At 34.7% G+C, this 16,000-nt stretch overlaps 1 protein-coding gene across 2 annotated transcripts in view; it reads right to left on the bottom strand.

The window, feature by feature from the left end:
* Window positions 1–16,000, bottom strand: part of CSMD1 (CUB and Sushi multiple domains 1) — a 1,831,060-nt gene that overhangs the window by 1,308,120 nt on the left and 506,940 nt on the right. For both annotated transcript variants that reach the window (XM_070598372.1, XM_070598373.1), the window contains exon 3: window positions 6,052–6,164. In XM_070598372.1, coding sequence (XP_070454473.1) covers window positions 6,052–6,164 — 113 coding nt within the window. The remainder of the gene's footprint in view (window positions 1–6,051; window positions 6,165–16,000) is intronic.

The following is a 16,000-nucleotide window of genomic DNA, read 5'->3' as shown; positions in this document are numbered from 1 at the left end:
TTTGCGCCAAACGCCAAGGATTCAAGTTTTTCTTAGAGTCCATGATTGCCCTCAAGGGTATAAAGAAAAATGACCATGAGAGATGGCATATTAAGTGCCATCTAACGGCTAAAGTTAAAAAGTGCTACAAGAATTCAGAATTCATTTTATCCACGTTATCCCTCTTCCCTCTGAGTACATTTCAGACAACACAACTATGATTTCAAAGCCAACAGATGAGAAATTTGTAAAATGGAAGCTTATACAAACAAAAATGCTACACTTTACTTAACAGTCCAGTGAAGAGAATTCAGCTTTTTCTTTAAGGCTCTCACAGAGGAAGTGCTCCATCCCATGGATGTAACAAAATAAACCTGACCTCCTAACTGTGAGGTCCTCCAGGAGGGCCATGCTCCAGGCCCCCTGTGAACTCTGAGGAGACCCCAGGCCCACAGATGCTCCCCTCTGCTGCCCGTCCAGACTCTCCTGCGTCAGCATCCTCTTGTCTGCATTCCCTTCTCCTGTAAACCAAACTGCCTACAATTCTTAAAGAAAATAATTTATTTTTCTCCATATTTCTGCACATGAATCTTCCTCACTCAAAGATCCTTCTAGTATCTATCTTCCTGGAGAACTTCTATTCAGTGCCTGGCACAAAGTAGGCATTTAGACATGAGCTCTTTGAATGCATCCTTTGAGACACAGCCCGAGCATCAATTCTGTAATGATCTCTATCAGGCCTGAAAGTAGAGATGACCTTCTCTCTTTTGCCTGATCCTGTCAAACACCATAACTACTTATTAGCACCAATTACATTCTATGTTCTATTGAATTTTGCCATTTTCACCTTTACTAGTCCTTCAGAATAGGCATCATTCTTATCATCTGTATTCATAATACTTAGTATTAGGTCTCTGGGAGATGCTCAATGAATGTTTAGTAAATAAATGAGAGAAAGAATGAGTGAGTAGATATGTGAGTCCACTCACACAACCACATATACACTGTGTGTGTATATGTGTATGTATATATATATTTGTACCTGTATATATACGTAAAAATGGAATTCTTCATGTGTATATACACACATATATATGCATGTATTCATGAGTGTGCTTTTGCATATGTCTGAACACACAAATAAAGTTAAGTATACGAAAGGATCTATAGCAAGTGGTTAAAAATTACAACTTCTGAAAACAGGTAGACGTGTTTAATTTCTGCTTTCACTATTTAATAGCTATGAGACCTTGGCAAACTAAATTACTAAAGGTCACTACCTCCCTTTCTCTATCTGATAATATTAGATAATTTTACTTCACTTATAAGAATCTTGTAAGGATTTAATAAAAAAATGCATATAAGAGTTACTACCATCCTAGACACATCTACCTGTCTATCCACAGAGATACATACAACTGAGTAAACAGAACATAATATTATAATTGATAAAATGAATGATTTCAAGACATAAAAGAAAAACCTGAAAGAGAAGAATTCCCTAACAAGAGCATTTTATAACCCAAGGGAATCTCTTAAACCATCTCCATGGGCCATTGTTTTTCCCAGTCCAACTAATGAGCTATTTCTATGAAACATAATTTCCTGTCACAAGTAAAGTTTTACTGTTTAGTAATGTTGAATTCCTCCTCACTATACCTCCAGTATTTTTTCATTAAAATGGATTTCGACTCTTTCAGATTTATAGATTTAATGTGTAAAGTTTAAGGCCAATGTACTCAAAGGTGGCACCTGGGGAAGCTGAGATAAATGTTGAGCGTGTAAAATTAGTATTTCGTGATCAAAATATTTGACTGTCAGTATTTGTAGTTAAAATATTCCCTTTTCAACTACTATGTCAGCTGGCATATTTAAGGTAAGCTTAAAGAAAATAGGTTTGTACCATTTCATATCGGCTTTGCTTTAGATAGGAATCCTATCTAACCTTCTTTCTGCCTAGCCAAACGATTATTGCAAATGCAAATACCTATGTCAAAATGTGCATATGATTTTCATTCCCATTTCTTTAAAAAACCTGCCATCCCATGAATAAAGCCTTTGCCGATTGTTCAAAGAAAATTTAGCTCCTGATCAATGGAATTGTCCTATACCATTGAGAAATGTTCTATATGAGGCAAGTATTGATTCTAGAAAATTCACATTGGACTCATTATTTTGATTCATAGACTTATTGTTTTCTATCCAAATATAAGTTATATTTTACATAAAAATTCTATTTCACACAAAATCGTGGATTATAAAAAATACAACTACTGTCAAAGAAAACTTATTTCACCTACAAAAAAATCTAAAAATTCAAATAAATCATATTCAATAATTCACGAAAACTAAATTTTTAAACTATAATCAAGATTTAAATTATTAAGTCAATGAATAAAAAATTACCAGTCTATGAAACATTCAAAATAATATTCAAGATAAAAATAAAGATGTGCATTAATGAAAGAAACTTCGTTTACAAGTAAATCAGACTGCAGAACCAAAATAATCAAAGTTTGGTGTCCAAGAGCTTTCATCATATAGTCACGTTTCTAACAGTTTATTTCGTCACTAATAAGAAAAAGCGTTAAAAAAGACAGGCATTCCCTTTTAAAAAGTGAAAAAATAAAAAAAGCATCAGAGTGACATGTCATTTGGGGCATAGTCTCTAGATTATCATGATGTCACCAAATTGGTTTATTCTCCTTGTCCTCAAGTCTAATGGTTGCCACACCTTGTCATGCCTGTTTGTCATGACATAATATTGTCATGTCTTTACATGCCATGTCAATTGTCTGACCTCCTACATGATTTTTTCTTAAATCACAAACTTGATGACAAAATAAAAAATAACTTTTTTTCGTAATTGAGATATTGATGAAAGACGGTAGACAAATAGAAATACATGGATAAATGCTATTTATTTACACAGTACTTCAATATTGGGCATGCATAGGAATTTTGATAGTAATCTATCTCATTGTAAATTAGGCATAATTCCACTACTTTGTTTAAATTTACCGAAGAAAATTGGGCAAATTCTTTAATTTGTCATGATGAATAATGTTCAGTGATGGAACTAGCAAATAATATATTACAAAACACTCTATTAAATTACTAACTTCAATTTTATTGTTCTGTATTTATGGGTTAAAATATGCTCATTTCACCAACAATCTATAAACTTCCTCAATAGACCCTGAAGGGCTCTGTTTTCACAGAGTCAATTACAGTATGTGAGTAACAATAGTGCAAAGTTTATAAATATTTCCATTTAATTTTCAGGGTTAAATTCAATGACTGAATATATTAATTAGAATATTTTAATTTATTGTGTCCATACTTGTTATGTAGCTTAATATTTCCAGGTATGAATAATAATTTCTGTAAATAGTACCTTTTCCAAATTACTGCCAGGGGGCTATAAAGTTCAATGCCTACGAAGTTTGTTACCGAGGCTATTATGTTTAGACAGATTTTTAAAATTTAGAAGATTTTCTCCAATTCAAGTCAATGAACTTAAAAATTTAAACATCAATCTGGTAATACTAAATAAATCCTAATTTTAATTGGAAGAAAAAAGCACTAGTTTAAGGATAAGAGAAAATGATTTTTTTTAAAAAGTTGATTTAGTATTTTATATTTAAACTGTTTTCTTAAGAGCTCTTGGATAATACATCAAAGTTTTCATATATTACTTGGCTTATATAAATTACTTGATGGATAATCTTATCAAAAGAAAACCTAATGAGAAAGAAGGAAATCTGAATCATCAAAAGGATTCAATGTTCTGTTTGCAGATATTTTTCTGATGATTATCATTACTTCTGCTTTATATTACATTTGAATAGGTGTATTTGCATATCTTATACACTGTCTTAATAAAATATCACTTTTTCCTGTGACACTACCTCGGAAAAGTGATGGTTGTATCTAAATTCCCTGTGGGGACTGATACCATTGATAACTCAGTTGGCATTTGCATTGAAAGCTCTACTCTCCTCTAGGTAAATTCTCTAGGGTTTAATCTTCTGCTTAGTCTATAACTAGCTTTATTTCTTCAGATAGTACAAATTCTTTTCTCGGGGGACCTTTAAGCTAACTGAGAAATATTTTTAAAATACAGATGTTAGATATTGGATACAATTTTTGTTTCACTGACAAAGCAATTTACTAAAAAATAAAGGCTTGCATTTAGTTGTAAATATCAGACTCCACTGTAACATCACTATTTAAAATATAAATTAAAAAAAAAAAGCATTTCCACATATCAACATTTTTAAAAACACAGTTAACTTATGGTCCTGTCCACTTTTCTACTCATTTTTCTATTTTTTTAATAACTCATAAATATTTTTCTAACAGAGACAATCTCACCAATCGTTTTGTACGCCATTATGACAACCAGTAATGTCAACAACAACAGCCCAGGGAGATTCAATAGAATTATTCATTCTGCAATCACTCAACATCAACAGAGCTTCTACGTTTATCTTAGGAAGTTCAGCAAGACACTATACTCAAGTACCAACTTTACCAGGAAAGGGATGAAAATTGCCAAGATTTCTAAGATGTGGAAACTTTAACAACTTTCTGAGCAAATCTCAATGTATGTTGATCAACCAAGGTAAGTTTCACAGGCAACTAGGATGAATTTCCTTACAGACACTTTTATAATGTTAAGTGAAAAAGAAATTACATGAATTTAAAGTATATAGGAAGTGGCAGAAATAAGCAAATTTTAAAGCTAATAAAATCTATTAATCCTAAATTAGGCTGTTACTCTACAAGTATTAACTTATTCCCTAATAGTCAGTAATATGCTTAAAGGTGGTTAACCCTTTCAGGACACTGATGATGGTTTATGTACAAACGTAGTGTCCTGGAAAACATTGAAATCAGAATAGAAATCAAAATATAATAGTGTACACCTGAAATTTATATAATGTTATAAACCAATGTTAACTCAATGCAAAAAAAAAAGCATAGTATAAAATCTTAAACATCGTACCACGCAAAACTTTAAATAAAAGGATAAATTGGACTACTTATGCATCTGTGCAGAGAAGACGCTCTACCTTATGTTTTCTGAGAAGTGCATAGTAGCTAAATTCAGTTGCACAAAGCATATGTAGATTTTATCTTTCCACAAAGAACGAGTTTTGCCCAAGTACACTGAGTAGTGCAAATAAGGACATATGCAGACAGGACTCAACACCGAACAACATCCGATGTAATCAGGGTGTATTGTAAATGGGGACTGGCCTATACCCAACCTGTAGTCTTTCTTTTGTTTTCAGGGTCTCTGGAGTTTATTTGTTAAAAATAACAGCTTTCGCATTACACTTGAAAGAACATTTAAAATGTCTGTGTGAAACAAGACAACAAAAGACACCCCTCAGCATTGACACTTAAAGTTTTACTGGTGCAATTTCTTAAAGCTGAGTGCTTGAAAAGATCATCCGTATTATTTCCTCTATCAAAGGCTGAACTCGTTTCTAATTTTTAATATTTCTGCCACAAAATTGGTTCAATAATTACAGCAAAACAAAATCCAAAACTATGAAAATAAACAGAACCCAATCCCCATGCCTGGCAATGACCAAACAGTAAAACCAAAATAATTTTCTCAATTAAAAGTCTCCACTTTGACAACAAAATCTCATTTAGTGAAATTTCCTTTACTTAAGCAGTATCAGCATTATTGTCCAACAAAAATTTCAAGAAAATGCTTCTGCGTTAAAAACGAATTCTGCACAGAAAAGGAGTGCTGTTAATTAGGATTCAAAATTTTCAGTTTCTCTGCTGCATGTCAAAAGAAAAATCACTTATCTAATCCAAAAGAGTTCTACCAATAAAGAAAAATTGTAAACACATATTTTGTGCTAGAAAGTTTGTCAATTATAGCAAGAAGTGTTCTCCAGGCAATATATTACATAAATGTCGAACATTCACACCATTAAACCACCTGTGAAACAGCAGCTTATGTTTTCATTAAAATCTTTAATCCAGAGAGGCAAGTGTGAGGTCATCTGGAGAGTAAATGTGTGCAAAGCACAGCACGTGTCCTACCTTCATACAGGGCCTTAAAGCCTTGGGCACTGACGGCGAAGTCTGTCGTGAACCACAGTGTCAGGATAGATCCCGTGCTGACTATGGAGGAGGGCAGCTGAAATCCTGATAACCTGAATTCCAAAAGAGACATGAATATGGTTAAAAAGCATGTATTTGTTACTGAAGCTTTTTCGATGTATATATTTCATTCCTCTTCTCACTGTGGTATATTTATTTGAGATATGTCACTAAACACTTACAAGATCCATAAACAGGACTTTGCCCAGTAATTGAAATTAAGTACTTTTAAGTACCAGAATTTGTTTATTTCAACAATTTTTGAGAAGATTCTTTCTTGAAGGATTTGTACAATACACCATTGTCTTCAAAAAGCATATGGAACTTAAAACAATGTAAAGTCATCCTCATATGTGCTACAGGAAACAACACGCTTTTGCTTGTGCTTTCAAGTTTATTTTCTTCCTAAATTATTAGATGGCAGGTTGTCACATCTCATAGCTAATGTGCTTATTCTTAATATCTACCCCAAATGAAAGGCCATTTCTGTTGAAAAGAAAACGTACTAGACACCGCATAACAAATAGAAATCTATTACCACCTTGGGCAGAGGTCAAATGAATTGATTTTATTTGGTTTCAAGACAAATCTTTTGGCTTCTAAGATATGCTTCTCAACTATCACTGGGCTTGGATATATTTAGAAATTTTAATGATGATAAAGTCAGAACTCTGAATGAGTGAACTAGTATAATCATACGCTTAATTCTTTAGGAACTAACAGCTTTTCAAAAGGTCAAACAGAGGCTTCACCAATTTGTATTTTACCTAAATTTTCCTAGGTAAGTAGTTTGTCTACAGATTTGCAGTTTAGTGTAGTCTGAACATAAACCTACGATGCCAAAAGGAATCGCCCTGAACTTTCATCCCTCACAGGAGACATTCTGGCTTGCCAGTAGGTCTATGATATTAAATTCCTCGTTATAACCATTGTAGTTTGAAAAATCAACACTCTGAACCTAATCAACATGAATTATTATGCCCAAATATGATGAAAGAGATTAACAAGGAAAATGACAAAACCAAGATAAAAAAATAAACATAAGATCAAATTTAAGTAATAGAATAATTCTACGAATGCCTGTAACATCCATTGCATGTTATTTTTGGCTTCACAGGATAATAGGCTTTCGTTTCAATTAGTTTTTTGTTTTTACTTCAATTTTATTTAAAAAAAGTCTCTAATTTTTTTGGTTTTGGATGGCTATAATCTACTGCCAAGCCATAATTTCTTATAAATCAACTTTAAAGTCATTTTCCTAATTAAATTATAAGTATCAGGCAAAGTATGTACATATGATAGAATAGTATTCGGCTGTAAGAAGAAAATCCTGCTTTTTGCAACAATATGCATGAACCTTGAGGCCATTAAGCTGGGGAAATAAGTCAGATAGAGAAAGACAAATGCTGTATGTTTTCACTTATATGTAAAATCTACAAATGCCATATTGAAAGAAACAAAGAGTGGAATGGTGTTGGCCAGCCAGGGCCTGGGGGGGGGGGGGGGTGGAAATGGGGAGATGCTGGTCAAAGTGCACAAACTTACAGCTAAAAGTGAGTAAGTTCTAGGGATCTAATGTTCAGCATGATGACTACAAGTAAAATATTGTATTACATACTTGAAAATTGGTAAAAGAGTAGATCATAGATACTCTCACCACAAAAAAAGAAATGGTAATTATGTGACAGCACAAAGGTGTCAACCAACCTTATTGTCATAATCACGCAACAATATACATGTGTATCAAATCATTAGGCTGTACACCTTAAACTTCCATGTTATATGTCAATAAGATCTCAATAAATCTGGGAAAAAAGTATGTGTATATGTTGCTAACATTTGTGAATTTAAACATGAAAACAAAACAAAACCATCAATTGGTTAATTCTATTTCTTTCATGAAACAGTGTGAGTTTCAGCTGACTTGAGAGCAGTGTTCTGGGGAAAGAGAGATGCGCAGCATGCCACAGGAACAGTGCACTGGATCGTGAGATGTCTAGAGGACAAACTCTCCCCGAGTCTGCTGTATGTTCTACAATAGAAGATACAAACCAGGAATCCTGAGAAGACCCACATGCTGGGGACGAACTTCCCTCTCTATCTCTGAAAATTCAGGTGCCCTTGAGCTCCTGGTGCCTGCTTCGTCGTTTTTGCTCCTCCTCTGGTCCTCCTTTGATCATTTCTATCTTTTGGTTCATCACCTTATCCTATCTGTAGCATTTGTAGCTCTATGTGGATTCTCACCAGCTCGCAATCATGTTCAGGAACTACAAAATGTGCTTTTCTATTCTTTCCCTTGTGATCTCTGAAGAGCCACATTAGTTCCTTTGATTTGTTCCCAGTTCGGTGACAATCAAAGTCACTCCCAGAGATTCCATTCACATGAAGAGCTAAATGACTGATAAGTGGAAAAAGATACCTCTGTATCATTGATCATACAAGCAGTCATTTTGCTGTGTGTTTATATGTTATCAAATACAACCCAGAAAATACTCAGTGAAACAGACACTGCCTTCAGAAAGGAGAACAAAAAGACTGAGTTTAGTTTCTTCCATAGCAGAAAATCAGCAAGCATATAGAAGAACTCACCAACACCATCAACTCACAGGATTTAATCAACATTTATAGAATGCTCCACTCAACAAGAGCAGAATATACACTCCTTTCAAGTGCCCATAGAACATATACCAAGATACACCAAACCACAGGCCATAAAAACAAACCTCATTGCATTTAAAATAATTGGAATCATACAGAGTGTGTTCTCTGACTGCGATAGAATCAAATTAGAAATTAATAAGAGAAAAATGACAGGAGAATTTCCAATCACTGGGAAACTAAACAGTACATTCTAAATAACCCATGGATCAAGGAGGCAGTCTCAAGGGAAAAAAAAATACATTGAACTGAATGAAAATAATAATGCAAAAATATTGAAATTTGTAGAACTCAGCTAAGCAGTGCTAAGAGGAAAATTAATATCTCTAAAATCATACATTAGAAAAGAGGAAAATCCTCATATTAATAAACGAAGGTCCCATCTCAAGAAAAAGAAAAAGAAAGTCAAAATAAATCTAAAGCAAACAGAAGCAAGAGACAACAAAATATAAATGCAGAAATCAACAAAATTGAAAGCAGAAAAACAAAGAAATAGAGAGAAATAATGAAATGAGCTAATTCTTTGAACAGATCAACATAACAAACATCTAGTAAGCCTGACAAAAAAAAAAAAAGGAGGAGATGGGAGAAGATACAAAGACCTAATACTGGGAAAGCAATAGCAAATGTTACTAGACAACCCACAGAAATGAAAATAAGGGAATACTACAAAAACTCTACTCACATAAATATGACAATTTAAATGAAGTAGGCCACTTCCTTAAAAACACAAACTATCACAACTTACCCAATATAACAGAAAATTTGCATAATCCTATAACTATTGAAACTCCTCCAAAAGAAATCTCCAGGTCCAGGTGGTTTCACTGTAGAATTCTATGGCCATAGAGTGAATGTTTGTGTTTCCTTCAGATTCATATGTTGAAATCTAATTTCCAATGTGATGGTATCTGGAGATGGGGCCTTTGGGAGGTAATTAGGCCATGAAGATGGAGCCCTCAGGAATGGGACTAGTGCCCTTATAAGAGACCCCAGAGATCTCCCTCACCATGTGAGGACACAGTGAGAAGGAGGCCATGAAATGGGAAGCAGGGCCCCAAAAAACATCAGATGAGCTGGCACCTTGACCTTGGACTTCCCAGTCTTCAAAACTGTGAGGTACAAATTTGGGTTGTTTATAAGCCACCCAGTCTGTTGTATTTCGATATAGTAGCCCAAATGCACTGATGTGTACCAAACATTTGAGGAATTAACACCAATTTTCTACAATCTCTTCCAGAAAATAGAAGTGGATGAAAAACTTCCCCACACATTTTATGGCACTAATATTACCCTATGGACTGAATTTTAGCTCCCCAAATTCACATGTTGATGCCCTAATCCTTAATATGACTATATTTGAAGATAGGGCTTTTAAAGGGCAATCATGATGAAATAAGTCGGGATGCTAATTCAATAGGATTGTTAGCCTTATAAAAAGAGGAGAAGAAAGAGATCTCTCACTCTCTTGCTTGCCACATACACTCAAGAAAAGGCCATATAAGCACACAGCAAGAAGACAGATTTCTGCAAGCTACCAGAATTGCACCATGCTGCACCCTTATATCAGATTTTCAGCCTCCAGAACTGTGAGAAAATAAATCTCTGCTGTTTAAGCCACCCAGCCTATGGTATTCTGTTATGGGAGCCTGAGCAGACTGAGACACTCTGATACTGAAATCAGACGAAGACAGTGCAAAAAAGGAGAACAAACCAGCATCCTTCATAAATGCAGATGCAAAAATCCTTAGCAAAATAAGAGAAAATAGAAGTAAGTAATATATAATGAGAATGATTCGACACGACCAAGCATTGTTATTTCAAGATCTAAGGATGGTTCAATAGTTGAAAGCCAATCAATGTAATCTGCCATAATAACAGACTAAAAAAATAAAATCTCAAGATTATAATAATCTATGTAGAAGAAAGGATTTGAAAAATTAAATATCCAATCATGAGAAAACCTCTCAGGAAAATGTGAATGGAGGAAAACTTCCCTGACTTGACAAAGAGTGTCTACAAAGCTACACCTAATACTATACTTAGTGTGAAGGGCTGAGTGCTTGCCGCTAAGACTGAGAATGAAGTGGAGATGTCTGGTCTCATCACTTTTATTTGACATCGTGCTGGATGATCTAGCCCCTGCAATAAGCCAAGAAAAGGAAACAAATGCATATAGATCAGAAAGGAAAAAATAAAATTGTCCCTATTTGCAGATGATACAATTGCCTACATAGATTATGCAAAGGAATCTACAGTCATCCCTTGGTATCCTTATGGGACTGGTTCCAGGACTGCCCCCCTCCTCAAATACCAAATCCAAGGATGCTCAATTCTCTTATATAAAGTGGAGTAGTATTTGCATATAATCTACAAACATCCTCCCTCTTGTATACTTTAAATCATCTGTAGATTATGTGTAGTACCTAATACAATGTAAACAGTTGTTATACTATATTGTTTAGGGAATAATGACAAGAAAAAAAGGACTGTACATGTTCAGTACAGACGCAACCATCGTAGGCCTTTAGACCCACAGTTGGCTGAATCTTTGGATGCAGAACTCGTGGATAGAGAGGGCCAAATGTATAAGAAAACTCCTGGAACTAATAGTTAAGATAAGCAGGTGCACAGAATACACAATGAACATACAAAATTCAGTTGTATTTCTACATACTAGCATTGAATACATGGACACCAAAATTGAAGATACAATGCCATTTACAATCATTCAAAAAACAAAATGCTTAGGTATAATAAAACATGTACAAAATTATATACTAAAAGCTACACATTCCTGAAAGCATCAGTAAAAAACTAAATATACCGTGTTAATGGATTGGGAGACTCAACATTGTAAAGATGTCAATTCTCCCCAACTTTATAAGCAGGTTTAACAGAAATTCTATCAAAATCTCAACAAGAGGTTTTGTAGATGTAGACAAGATTCTTCTAAAATTTATATGGAAAGCCAAAACAAATAGAACAGCTTAAATAATTTCAAAAAAGAATAAAATAGTAGGAATGGGTTTACCCTTTATCAAGACATTTCATAGCTGCAGTAATCAACATCATGTGGTACTGGCAGAAGGATAGACCCACAGACCAGTGGATCACAACAGAGAACCCAGAAATGAACCCACATAAACATGCAAAACTGATTTTTGACAAAGTGCCAAGGCAATTCGGTGGAGGTAAGATAGTCTTTCAACAAATAGTGCTGGAACAATTGGATGTCCACAGGCAAAGTAACAAAAAAATGAGTCTAGATCGAAGTCTAACATCCTATACAGTAATTAACTCTATGGATCATGAACAGAAATTTAAAATATAAAATTATAACATTTTTAGAAAAAAATAGACGGAAATCTTCAGAATCTAGGACTAGCCAAAGAGTTCCAAGACTGGACACCAAAAGCACAATCCATAAAAGGAAAAATTTAGATATCAGACTTCATAAGAATCAAAAACTTTTGCTCAGTGAAAGACACTGTTAAGAGGATGAAAAAATAAGCTATAGACTGGGAGAAAAGATATGTAAACCACACACCTGACAAAAGACAAGTGTCTAAAATATATAAAGAACTTTAAAGACTCAACAGTAAAAGAACAAATGATCCAATTAGAAAACAGGCAAAAGACATAAAGAGTCATTTCATCCAAATGGATGTACAGATGGCAAAGAAGCACATGGGAAGATGTTCAACATCATTAGTCATCAGGGAACTGCAAATTAAAACCACAAAGACATATTGCTACACACCTAGTCAGAATGGCTGAAATAAAAAATCGTGACAATACCAAATGCTGGCTAGAACTCGGAGAAAATAGATGCTCATATATTGCTAGTGGGCACAGCCAGGCTGGGAAAGAGTTTGACAGTTTCTTGAAAAATTAAACATGCAACTACCATACAACCCAACAACGGTTCTCCTGGGCATTTACCCCCCACTCCCCAAAATGGAGATGAATGTTCACACAAAACCTCTAAGTAAATGCCAATAGCAGCTTTAGTCTTGATAATCAAAAAGGAAATAACCTAAATTCTCTTCCAGGGGTGAATGGTTAATAAACTGCCATACATCAATGCCATGTATTACTAGTAGCAATGAAGAGAAGTGAACTATTGGCATACGCCACCCAGATGAATCTGCAGAGAATTAAGCAGATTTTAAAAAATGGAAACCCTAAAAGATTACGTACTGTGTGATTCCTTTTTTCTTTTTTAACATTCTTGAAATGGCAAAATTACTGAAAAGTGGAAGAGATTTTTTTTGTGGCCCAGTGTTAAGGAGTGAGTGGGGGTAGGAAGGAAGTGGGTGTGGCTATGGAAGGACCACATGAGGGATTCTTACGGTGATGGAAGACATTCTATACCTTCACTCTTTCAATGTCAATACCCTAGTAGTGTTATCGTACTATAGTTTTGCAAGATACTACCTTTGTGGTAACTGGTAAAGAATATCCAGGATCTCTTTGTGTTGTTTCTTACAACTGTGAATAAATCTATAATTATTTCAAATTAAAAACTTTAATAAAACAATAGATTGGTGGAGTTGGGACTGAGAGGCACGCAAGAAGATATTAAGAGATTCAAATAATCAAATTACTAGCAAACCAAAACGTTGTGTTTAATAACAACGCATTCTCTCATTAGGTTTTAAAAATAAATTGAACAAAAATCATTGAGGATTATTTCACTTAGTCCATTTTGAAGTTTTAAATATTTGTTAACCTCAGTTTTGATATCAAATAATGTGACAGAACTTTAAATATAAATTCGTGATTTTTAATTGAGTTTTATAAAGAATTGTGATCATGAAGGAACATAGTCAAGCTATACTGGCTCAGAAAAAAGTAACAAGATGAAAGAGTTCTCAAAACATTGCCGTATGACTACCCATTAGAAGGAGTTTAACATGAGCAATTTCCGACAAAATATATACACATGGTCTGTTTCAAATAGATGAACTGAAAAAGACTCATTCACGTTTGAATGCAAGAGAATGGAGTTCAACATTGACTGAGGTGGGTAGGAGACGATAAGTTGATCTAGTTGATAATAAAGAATGTCCAAAAGCTAAATTTGTGATTCCAATGTTTATAGCCATTCCTCTATGACACTAGCTGAGAGTGAGTAATCTTATAAGAATGACAGATGAGACTCCATTTTCTCTGCAAATATGCTGTTAAGGACACGCTTCAGTACATCATTTATATCCTTTGCATGAGGAACCTTGGGATAAACTTCACTGTTATCTAACTTTCTTTGAGGACGAATACCTGTTCTTATGAACAACTGGCTTTTTTTTTTTTTTTTTTTTGAGGAAGATTAGCCCTGAGCTAACTACCAGTCCTCCTCTTTTTGCTGAGTAAACCTGGCCCTGAGCTAACATCCGTGCCCATCTTCCTCTACTTTATACGTGGGACACCTACCACAGCATGGTGTGCCAAGTGGTGCCATGTCCGCACCCGGGATCTGAACCGGCGAACCCCGGGCTGCCGAGAAGCAGAAAGTGCTCACTTAACCACTGTGCAAACAGGCGGGCACCACAACTAGCTTATTTTTAACAGCCAGTAAATCATTGAGCTGTTGAGGTTTCTCTCTTAGTGTTGACTAAAAGAAAACGTAGAGCCCATTTCCGGCCTTTCCTAAGTAGCATGTGAATTTTTATAGTAGCGTCATTACAGATTCCATACATTTGTATCCCTTCTAATTCTTACCTTGGTGCCATCCATTTGTCTTCATATCTTTGTAAACCACCTTAATTCTAGTTATAACTAATCAGGGTATTGATAAAGTAGTAAGTCAATGACAGCAAAAAAGAAAGAAAATAAAGTTAGTCTTCCCCTCCCCATTTCTCTCTATAAAACCCAATATTAAGCACAACTTATGAACATTTGACTTACTTCTTCTTCATACACTGTGACTCAGAAAATTAATATTTCAGAGGATTAAGGTGATAACATGGTTAAGCCACTTTGAGATGGCTGGAATGAAAATCAAGCCACAAATACATGTCTATCTGTTTACAGTATATTCACTGCCATAATATTGCCTACACAGACTAAGCAGGTATTACCACACAGTCTGGCCAATGTGGGCAGCAAGTGGCCCTGAAGGTTGAGTTGTAAGAGGGGTCCATTTTACCCAGAGGCTGTGTCTATCCAAACATCCACGCCATGGTAGCCACTGTAGAAAACAACCCTTTGATCCTTATCCAAAGCATAGGTTTTCATCTGATGCCCTAGTTGAATCATTTGTGGCAGGAGGAAGAGAATGGTTAGGAAAGGGAATGGTTTATGACAATAATGACAGAAATCCATTTCATTCTCAGTAAAAAAAGAGAAGCTATTATGGGTCCAAACATGCCTCTCTCCTTACATCTTTTCCTAGTTGCATCTTTGTTGTCCTACAGAACCTCATTTACTACATTTTCTTCTGGGAGAAAGCAATTCCCCTCAGACATCCAGTGATCTGGGTAAATGATAGAGCTTGCCTGTCAGAGATGAGCGATGGTTCAGTAAAGTAGGGACGATTTGTGGCAGAACTTCTATACTCTCAGTACGCGTTCACTCTGCAGAAACATGAGTTTCAGAATTGAACAAGTTTCTTCTTCTTCCATCTCTCAAGAAATTACTAAGATGAATGGCACTTAAAAATAGATCCAAAATATTTGGCACTGCACTATCATTCAAGACACTCCAATCATGATAAAATTCAATAGTCTTGAATATTAGAAGTAGTATTGCTGAAGAAAAAAATAAGCAAATTCAGTGCAATGCTAAGCAGTAACAGAAGACTGGTGTGAATTCTTTAATTGCACATAAATTAATGACGAAGTTGTAACTCCTTAAACAGAGGTGCACTCCTAAATTACACATTGTACACACTACATAATATAATGTTTGTGATTTTAAAATGTCAGATACCTTTAAAACCACAGTTTAGTTAAAATGTCAAGTATATATTTTAATTAGAAAAAAATCACTAAGTTAAATCTTTTTCCAGTGAATATAATTGCTTTAAAGAAAATCTGTGTAAATCCAAATGTTGCCAAACTGACATTAATACTCAATATTTGATAATATTGCATTTCATACCATATGCCAATGTGGATAGCAGCATAATATAGATTACAAAAGGCTTGGCCTAACATTAGGAGGGAGATTAGAATCAGATCCTAAGAGTTAACAAGCATCTTAGAGGTTAATTTATCCAAAGTTTTAC

The sequence above is a fragment of the Equus przewalskii genome, chromosome 28 (assembly GCF_037783145.1).
Source record: "Equus przewalskii isolate Varuska chromosome 28, EquPr2, whole genome shotgun sequence".
Classification (NCBI taxonomy): domain Eukaryota; kingdom Metazoa; phylum Chordata; class Mammalia; order Perissodactyla; family Equidae; genus Equus; species Equus przewalskii.
Note: the sequence above shows the minus strand (reverse complement) of the source record. Positions and strands in the feature narration are given on the sequence as shown.